Source organism: Capsella rubella, unplaced genomic scaffold, assembly GCF_000375325.1.
Source record: "Capsella rubella cultivar Monte Gargano unplaced genomic scaffold, Caprub1_0 scaffold_3, whole genome shotgun sequence".
NCBI classification, from domain to species: Eukaryota; Viridiplantae; Streptophyta; class Magnoliopsida; order Brassicales; family Brassicaceae; genus Capsella; species Capsella rubella.
The window spans coordinates 3,032,156-3,041,272 of NW_006238921.1; the positions used below are offsets into that span (position 1 = coordinate 3,032,156).

The window sequence follows — 9,117 nt, forward strand, 5'->3', positions numbered from 1 at the left end:
GAGTGTGCGTGTCTTCAATGATAGCATTTTGTGCATTGTGATTTGATGGTAATTGAGATTTAGCTTGTGTGGAACAGAGAAATAAGAAAAGCATTATTATTGAAAAGACTTTGAAACTGAATGGTCAAAACTAGTTTATGAGCTTATCAAAACGTAAAACCTACCAAGAAAGTTTAATAAAAAAAAACAAAAACAAAAAACAAACCAAAGCACTAAAAAGGTAGAGACCATTTTTTTGTGGGTGAAGAGTTATCTCCATCCCCTCTCAGACGAAACATCTGATGCAGAGTTGATTCTTTCTCAATATTGTAATCAGCTAAAGTGCTCCAATCTTTAAGCTGTTTTCCAGCAAATATCAGCTTCTGTCGTTCAAAAGGAATTTGTTGCTTGACTTGGATCTTAGATTTAACATTAATAATGGTGTCTGAGCTCTCAACTTGCAGGGTAATGGTTTTATCGGTGCGGGTGTAACAGCAATAGGTCTTAACGAATATCTGCATACCACGGCTAATACAAGGTACAATGCGATGGACAAGTTTGAGGGTTGACTCGTTCTGGATGCGGTAATATTCAAGAGTACGGCGATCCATGAGCTCTGTATGGAGAAAAAGCAGTTTCTGCTGGTCCGGGGGTAAATTTGCCTCATCTTGAATCTTTGCCTTGACATCGCCAATCAAGTCAAAGCTCTCAACCTCTAGGGTAATAGTTTCAGCGGGAAGGAATTCGTCGTCAAAGGTCACGAATATCCGTATACGACGGGGATAACGAAGGACAAGGTGAAGTGTTGACTTTTTCTGGATGCCGTAATCCACAAGAGTTAGGTCATCCTTGAGCTGTTTACCGAGAAAGATCAGCCTCTGCTGGTCTGGAGGGATCCTTTCTTTATCTTGGATATTAGCCTTGACGTTACCGATAGTGTCTGAGCTGTCAACCTCGAGGGGTAAGGTCTTCCCCGAAACATACTTCACAAAGATTTGCATACCACCTCTCAATCTTAGAACCAAATAGAGAGTTGAGTCTTTCTGAATGCGTGGGAGATTTGAGTAAGAGAGGCTTGAAACTAAATTTTATAACTGAAAAATTGGATAATCTCTAATTTTGGACTTTAGTTCAAATGTCTTTATCTGTTACTTAAAGTAATTTGATATACATAATGTGTTTATCGCTTTAGTTAGTTATTTTACAAAATAATTAGATATACATAATGTGTTTATCGCTTTAGTTAGATATTTTACAGACATATCCCAAATTTGAACAAAAACTGATGGGCGTGCACCTCAATTTCGAAGGTTCTAGCCTAGGGGGGTGGCATCTAAAATCGCTTTAGACTTTCGTGAATAGCTAGTTTATAGACATTAATTAGAGTAATCAAATTTTGCTTCTTCAATAATCCAGTCTCCTCCAAAAAACATTCCACCATAAACATTAGAGATTTTATTAAGTTTTGAAACCGGAAGACAAAACTCACTCATAAAAGTTGCCCATCATAGAAATTTGAAGTCCATTCTTCTAATATGTGTGGTCATGATTAAAACTCATGTAAGCAGACTTCTTGCCAGATGCTCCCGAGCTGTTGCTAGCGCTTGAGTTAGTGTCTGCAATTCCAAATATGTAAACAATGCATCCAAATTAGAAGTGAACCTTTGAGTTTATCGCCAAACCAGACCAACATTGTAGCAAAACCTATTTCCAAGACTATTGCTTTCTTCATAGGAAGCTGTAACAATAATAGTCAAAAGTGTCATTACCTGTTCAGAGAGTGAACCACTAGCTTCTGTGCTCTGCATTGCTACTTTCCCCGCAATGACGTTTGGATCCGTTTCAAGAACCACCCTTCAAACATTATCCATGATTAATAAGCCATAATCAAACAATAGCTAAATGGTAATGTATATACGAGAAACTCGAAAAGAGATTCAGCAAATCTTTTTAACATGCTTTAGGGACTTTTTCTATAACTGTCGCGTAGGAAAAGGTATTAAACTTGCATACCCCTGGTCGACCATTTCATCAAGGCACAGAAAGATGAGATCCAAGTTCTCAAGGGCTTCCATCTTTTCGACATTGCTCCTGGCAAATAAAAAGGGATGCATCGAACTTTAGTTGTGGAGATCGTTAATCAATAAATAAAGGCATATCCAACTACAGAAAATACCTCAGAAGAAGTGAAACAGCATCAAAAAAGCCTTGAAGAACAGAAGATAAGATAAGCTCGTTTTCATTTTCACCTCCAGTAACAAAGAAATGAAGGTCCTGGGCAAACTTATAAACTATGATATTATTGTCCAACAGTGTGATCTCAGCTGCACATAAACGTTAAAATCATACATCTATAAGCGATTTGAAAGAGACAGTATGTACATAAAAGGTCAGGAAACATGGAAAAAGTAGTGTAGATGAATCATATATCTGGTCTTACCTTCTGTGCGAGCATTGGTCTTAGAGGTCTTTGAGAATACATATTTCTCAAAACTTAACTTGGCAGCATTAGTAGACCACTCATCTGAGTAATACTTGACAGCCACACGCTTTCCTTCAGAGTCTAGAAGAAGAATGTTCTTTACTAAAGGACATGAATCCTATTCAATGTAAATTGGCAGGTCAGTAATTAAGTTCCAGGAGAGAAGTGAAGTAGGTTATCCAAAAAAGATCATGTAGAGTATAGTCAAAATCATACAAAGCTATATCAGTTACTTAGCATCTATTGCTCAAAAAAGAAATGCCATCCATACATGTGCTAAGAACATTTTTTGACAAGGAAAAATAGAATGGCTGTTCAGCAGATAGAATCCAGATTCCGATAATAGAAACAGCCAAACAGGTATCTACCAGAGAAATAGTCACAAATACATGTTGCACCTAAACAGAACCTTGATTAGCCACTATAATGTTTCTTTCAAAACAGTCATAAAACGCACTTCTCAAAAAATTTGTTCGCCACCAAACAGAAGTAACCACAGTAATTAGAGATAAACCAAGGAGTTTTCCATCAACAAGGCCTCTCAAGTCACACAAAATTATTATTAGTAAATGTAAAGTAGAATATAAATGTCTAGAACCAAAGTTCACTAATATCACACTCCAAAGTATTACATGATGGTCGCATATCATAAGCACTATCTTATGGACTGCATTACGGATATTGATCAGTATGATTGCAGCAACAAGGAAACACACGTACACATAAAAGAAAAGTAAAAATTCTTACAGAATACGATATTCAGAGAGATGTAATGCATGTGTACTTACATGAGACATAGTTGTTAGACTTCAGATGTACCTGAAATAGTGAATAGTTAGCTGTTAACACCGTTACAAACACAAAACAAAGTATTTAAGCAACTAAACAATCAAATTTTCGATTTTTGTCAACATATTAAAATTTCCACCTACACTTATTTAAACAGTCATTCTAGTCACCAGTAAAAATCTCAAACACAAGAAGAAAAGGGAAAACGACATTTTCCACAAAAACATCCTAAAATCTAAGTTATTCCACATGAGTATATAATAATTTCAAATGTGACATTCTGTGTATAGTTAATGTAATATAGATGATGCACAGAACAAGACAGCTAAAGAAAGCCACCCATTTCAACCAGCGATCACACAAAGATAAAAATGGAGATTAACGTGATGGAACAGGCACACAGAGAAATGAGAATCACGGATCGATAGATAACATCATTAAGCAAAAGAAGAAATTTCATCGGAGATTTACATAAGCGAAGCAAAATATGCACAGATCTCTACAATGTAGTCATAATCAACAGAGAAAACGCAAATCAAGCCCATCCGTTTAACAAAAGAGAATGAACTACGATTGAAGAAGATCTCAAATAGCAATGGATCAAGGGAGACAGACGATCATCGGAATACAAGATCGGAGACAAAGCAATTGAGGATTCAAATATCAAAAGCGCAGGATCGAAACGTCAGAGCTAAAACATAAGAAATCGGAATTACCTTGAATTAAGATGACACTGCTTACTATCAAACCAGTAGTAGTTATCCGGATCCTAGATCTGAATTGGAAATGGATCTAACCGGCCGGTTTCACAATTTATTCATATCCGGTTTGGTATGTATTTTTAAATGTTTCTTACTGAAATCCTTTTCCACGTGGAAATTAAAGCCTTTAAGAACAATAGACTGACCGCCGTTTCATATTTATGTACACTAACTTTGTGCCGTTGTAAGTTCATTGGAATTTCTGAGAAACTACAAGGCGTTAAAAGAAATGTTCTCTTCTCTGTGGAGCTGGAGAAAGTATAAATGTTAATCTTTTTCAGGTCCAACGCAGCAAAAAGTCTCCTCTCTGTCTCTTTCCTCTTTGCGTCCTTCTGAGGCTTGAAGCGATTACCATGGCAGCATTTCTCGCGAGACGGCTTATCGGTAACCGTTCGAGCCAGATTCTCGGTACTTCGAGCTCTAGCTCCGGTGCGTTCATTTCTGTTGCTAGGGCTTTCTCCTCCTCCACCACCCCGATCAAAGCAACTCTCTTTCCTGGTGATGGGATCGGTCCCGAAATCGCTGAATCTGTCAAACAGGTGCCTTTTTCTCAATCTACTCTGGTGTGATGTAATTATGCTAGCAGATCACTATAATGTCTGTATTATTTGAGACTCGTTAATGGAGATATATGAATCTATAGGCTTCTTGAATTCGAAATTTTGTTCCTTTGGTTTATAGTCTGACAAATGTTTTTCCCCTTTTTATGGTGATCCAGGTGTTCACTGCTGCTGATGTGGCCATTGATTGGGACGAACACTTTGTTGGTACTGAAGTAGATCCTAGAACCAATAGTTTCTTGACATGGGAAAGTCTTCAATCTGTGCTTAAGCACAAGGTCGGCTTGAAAGGACCAATGGCTACGCCAATTGGAAAGGGTCACCGTTCTTTGAACCTTACTCTTAGGAAAGAGCTTAATTTGTATGCCAATGTTAGGCCTTGCTACAGTCTTCCTGGGTACAAAACTCGTTATGATGACGTTGATCTCATTACCATTCGTGAAAACACTGAAGGAGAGTACAGTGGCCTCGAACACCAGGTTAGTCTGTTACTTTAATCATTTGAATAAAACTATATTTAGTATCATTTTCAGAATCATGTTGATAATTTGTCATTTTGATTTGCTAGGTCGTCAAGGGCGTGGTGGAAAGTATTAAAATTATTACCCGTAAGGCGAGTATGAGAGTTGCCGAGTATGCCTTTCTATATGCCAAGACTCATGGAAGGAAGAAAGTTTCTGCAATTCACAAAGCTAACATCATGCAGAAAACTGATGGCCTTTTCCTGCAGGTCTACACATTTTGGATTGAAATCAGAATACATTAACATTCCTGCTGGCTTCTTTTTCTTAACTTTTGTTTTGAGACTAGGCTGTGTTTTCGTCCTGTTTTTCAGTGTTGTGATGAGGTTGCTAGGAAGTACCCTGACATAGAGTACGAGAAGGTTGTTATTGACAATTGTTGTATGATGGTAAGTTACAACATGAAATTTACTCTACCCTTTCTTCTGAATCATGTAAAATGTTAACTACATTAGTTGTTGGTATAATCTTGTTAATGTTGGAGAATAGGTTACCCAGCAACCCATACCTGGGTCTGTGTCCCGCTATTTGTACAATTGGAAACAAAATGCTTTCTTGCATTGTGGAATATGGGATTGACAATCTTAATTCCTGCAGCTTGTGAAAAACCCAGCACTTTTTGATGTTTTGGTGATGCCAAATCTCTATGGAGATATTATCAGCGATTTGTGTGCTGGACTTGTTGGGGGACTAGGATTGACTCCTAGGTATCTTTCGTTCCTTCATCTTGCAGAATGATGGTCTATTATGAATATGAGGCAGTTATCTTAAGCTCTTATGATGTTTTGGCTGCAGTTGTAATATCGGAGAGGATGGCATCGCCCTTGCTGAAGCTGTTCACGGCTCTGCACCTGATATTGCTGGAAAGGTTAGTAGTCCTTGAAGCTGCATCATTCTCATATGATATCAGCATCCTGAATTTGTATGATGCCTTTAATTTTTGTTTTATGAATAAAACGAGTTGGACAATGCGCTGCATCTTTTGACCAAACTAAGTGAATTTAGTCTGACTACATAAACCAAGTATGATATAACTTGTGCTCCTGAGAGAAGATTTTACACCTCCCTCTCTGCATTTTCTTGGTAGAACATTCAGATGCTGAGACTTTCATTGTAGATGGGATTATTGTCTGGTTTATATTCTAGAACGGTTCTTGTCGGATCATCATTACTGGAATGATGTTATTAGATGGCCAACTAAGTATTTAGGGTTAACGAGTCTAATCTATAGATCAAGTTTCAAACATCTCTGGACAGTGGATTTAAGATTTTATCAGCCCAATGTTCATAATCAAAACTTGACTTGATCTTAAGCTTATGGTCCAATGTATTTTTATTTGTCTTTTGCAATGTTTATAGAACCTGGCGAACCCGACAGCTTTGCTTCTGAGTGGAGTGATGATGTTGCGGCACCTGAAACTAAACAAACAAGCAGAGCAGATCCACAGCGCCATCATCAACACAATAGCTGAAGGAAAGTACAGAACGGCTGATCTTGGAGGTACCTCAACGACAACAGATTTCACAAAAGCAATCTGTGATCATCTCTAAACACCCGTAAAAGCATAATTCTTTCTATACTTACTCATTCACCATTGGATCTTTCTCGTGAATCTTCTCACTCCAAAAATTTTCCACCTACTGATCATCTTCCAAAAGCCAAAACAAAGCAGGCTATTGGCTTTTCACATTATTGATTTTTGTTTTAATTTACATGCTAAGTTGTTGCACAGCTATTTACTGGGGTGAGATCCATAACAACAGGAAGGTATTTTTTTTGGTAACACATTTACAATTTGTATCTTGCCTGAAGTGGTTGGCATTTTGTGTACTCTTATTCTTTATGAATCTTCAACGAAAATAATGGTGAATGTCGTCACGTTTGCTCTCTCGTGAATTGTTTGCCATTATCATATTTATGTTTCTCGGTGAATTTTCAAACTAAGAACGAATGGGTACACCCATGGGCGGACCCACATGTCCTATGGTGGGGGCAGCTGCCACCAGCAAAAAAAAAAAAAAAATACATTAAAAAATTATTAAATATTAGAAAAAAAAAAATTTGATCCCACTAAATTTAAAGAACAAAACTTACTCTTCCTTCTTTTTTTTTTGCCCCTACCGAACAAAAGCCCAATATCAAGTTATCAACCCATATAGCAAACAAAAATATTAATATATAAATCTAAAATAACTAACTTAATAAATTAAAGACCTAGACCTATTTTGTTGTTATTTTTTTTCTCCTATTCTTTTCTCCTCTGGTTTTTTTTGCTGTACACGACGATTAACAAGTGCAAGTCAACAAATATCAATTGGTGAGTCTTTTTCCTGCTTTTTTATAGAAATTATTATAGTGTGATGTAACATTATTACTGTAGGTTTTCTAAATTTTTAACTAATAACATGTTTTTGTTTTATAGCTAAATCACCAATATGAAAAATTTTTACAAACCAATTCCTAAACCAGCGCCACACTCCAATATCGATGATCAACCACGGGATCCAGCTAACACCAATGTTGATGATCAACCACTGGATCCAGCTAACACCAATGTCGATGATCAACCATTGGATCCAGATAACACCAATGTCGATGATCTGCCTTGGGATCCAGCTAAGAGAAAAGAGATAGTGAGTTATCATCCGAATCAAAGAGACGAGGTAAGACGCAAATATCTTGTTAGAGGTCCATGTCAACCTTCTGGTCATTCTTTTAAAAGAACAAAGATGAGTAATGCAACAAGACGATTTAATCCAGCTTGGTTTGAAAAATACGGTACTTGGCTAGAGTATAGTGTATCAACAGACAGAGCTTTTTGTTTGTGTTGCTACTTATTTAAAGGTGACGGACGGAAGCAAGGTGAGAGTGATGCATTTGTGAAAGAAGGGTTTATATGACAATTTTATGTTTTTCAATAATTTAGTTTTTGATGGTTTTTACTATATTTTGCCCCTGTTGAATAAATTTTCTAGATCCGCCCCTACTGACATGTCAATCTGCCCATCATGAAATTACAAGCCTGTTGGAGTAAAATATTTGATGAAAAAGATATACCACTCCCAATCCCTGAAAAGTGAAAACTACCAATGTCAACACATTGACACTTGTACAAGTACACAACGTGGATGTTTTCAGGACTAAACAATTCCACCGACACATTCTTATATCATTTCCTCTTCAATTGGGATTAGCCGTGAACTGAGCTATTATTAATATATGCTTGTCTCATCGTGTTTTTTACTCCCTCTTCTTCCTCTGCGAGGCGAGTTCCAGAGGACTTTTCAACGTATGTTGACAATTTTCTCAAAGTGGGTTGGTGGGATTGGGACTTATATCTGTAACATACAACAAAACTACTGCTATTGTTATCAAATTATTGTGTTATACATTGCAAATTCCAATATCTTATTTAATCACAATGATGGACACTGCGGTTTCAAAGTTTTTATTATCTTACTTAGTTATAATGGTTCTGTTCTCTCTACACTAAACATGTATTTAGTACTACTTCTATACTATTAAAAGGGGAGCACTTTTTGTAAGTGTTGCCAAACAGAATTAAAAATTCGAAATGAAATAAAATGTAATCTCAACCATGTAGCCAAACAGAATTAAAGACAGCAAAAAAATAATTTAAAAATAATAATAATAATAATAACAATCTATATTATTTCCATAATATAGATTTGGTTACCATAAAATTAGACAATTAAATTCGAAATTAAACATATTTCATCTAAATTATATATTTTTTTGATATTTTTAAAAACAGTAATTTATGTTTATAAAATTTAATAAAAAATTTATCATATATTTTAGAAAAAATGATATTTTAGGAAAAATAAAAAGAAAAAGAAATATGTAATCTTAAATAATAATTACATTTTATGTAAACTTAAAAGTTATATAATCTTAAAAACTAATTGCATTTTACGTAAACCCAAATTTGTAGTCAAATACCCTTAAAACATATCTATCCAATATTTTTTAAAGAAATTCAGATTTTAAAATTGTAAAAATC

General features: G+C 35.9%; 3 protein-coding genes across 4 annotated transcripts; 1 reads left to right on the forward strand and 2 right to left on the reverse strand.

The window, feature by feature from the left end:
* Positions 1-129: 129 nt before the first annotated feature.
* On the reverse strand, positions 130-1,241 carry LOC17891422 (polyubiquitin 11). The gene is made up of 2 exons (XM_006299846.2): positions 1,202-1,241; positions 130-1,060 (listed from the first exon to the last, which is right to left on the reverse strand). Exons 1-2 carry the CDS (start codon positions 1,239-1,241, stop codon positions 213-215), a joined length of 888 nt encoding a protein of 295 aa, XP_006299908.2. The 3' UTR covers positions 130-212.
* A 118-nt stretch (positions 1,242-1,359) lies between these two features.
* Positions 1,360-3,950, reverse strand: LOC17891770 (coatomer subunit zeta-2). Of its 2 annotated transcripts, none has more exons than XM_023785384.1 (7): positions 3,872-3,950; positions 3,250-3,280; positions 2,420-2,579; positions 2,156-2,303; positions 1,993-2,070; positions 1,749-1,833; positions 1,360-1,595 (listed from the first exon to the last, which is right to left on the reverse strand). In XM_023785384.1, exons 2-7 carry the CDS (start codon positions 3,256-3,258, stop codon positions 1,536-1,538), a joined length of 540 nt encoding a protein of 179 aa, XP_023641152.1. In that variant the 5' UTR covers positions 3,259-3,280; positions 3,872-3,950; the 3' UTR covers positions 1,360-1,535. The 2 variants fall into 2 exon arrangements, with proteins under 2 accessions (XP_023641152.1, XP_023641153.1); XM_023785385.1 differs by lacking the exon at positions 3,872-3,950 and adding an exon at positions 3,722-3,793.
* Positions 3,951-4,260: 310 nt separating this feature from the next.
* Positions 4,261-6,983, forward strand: LOC17893809 (isocitrate dehydrogenase [NAD] catalytic subunit 6, mitochondrial). Its single transcript, XM_023785382.1, has 7 exons — positions 4,261-4,550; positions 4,730-5,050; positions 5,140-5,301; positions 5,407-5,481; positions 5,690-5,799; positions 5,888-5,960; positions 6,452-6,983. The coding sequence occupies exons 1-7, from the start codon at positions 4,365-4,367 to the stop codon at positions 6,641-6,643; spliced, it is 1,119 nt and encodes a 372-aa protein (XP_023641150.1). The 5' UTR covers positions 4,261-4,364; the 3' UTR covers positions 6,644-6,983.
* The last annotated feature ends 2,134 nt before the right edge of the window (positions 6,984-9,117 follow it).

What these genes read in the sequence shown, in the direction of transcription:
- LOC17893809 (XM_023785382.1), top strand. Translation starts at nt 4,365, where the DNA reads ATGGCAGCATTTCTCGCGAGACGGCTTATCGGTAACCGTTCGAGCCAG. An exon ending in TTGACAATTGTTGTATGATG is followed by an intron (nt 5,482 to 5,689) that starts GTAAGTTACAAC and finishes TAATTCCTGCAG; the next exon opens with CTTGTGAAAAACCCAGCACT. An exon ending in CACCTGATATTGCTGGAAAG is followed by an intron (nt 5,961 to 6,451) that starts GTTAGTAGTCCT and finishes CAATGTTTATAG; the next exon opens with AACCTGGCGAACCCGACAGC.
- LOC17891770 (XM_023785384.1), bottom strand. An exon ending in GACCAATGCTCGCACAGAAG is followed by an intron (nt 2,304 to 2,419) that starts GTAAGACCAGAT and finishes GTTTATGTGCAG; the next exon opens with CTGAGATCACACTGTTGGAC. An exon ending in GCTGTTTCACTTCTTCTGAG is followed by an intron (nt 2,071 to 2,155) that starts GTATTTTCTGTA and finishes TTTATTTGCCAG; the next exon opens with GAGCAATGTCGAAAAGATGG.
- LOC17891422 (XM_006299846.2), bottom strand. Translation starts at nt 1,241, where the DNA reads ATGTCTGTAAAATATCTAACTAAAGCGATAAACACATTAT. An exon ending in TAAAGCGATAAACACATTAT is followed by an intron (nt 1,061 to 1,201) that starts GTATATCTAATT and finishes TATAAAATTTAG; the next exon opens with TTTCAAGCCTCTCTTACTCA.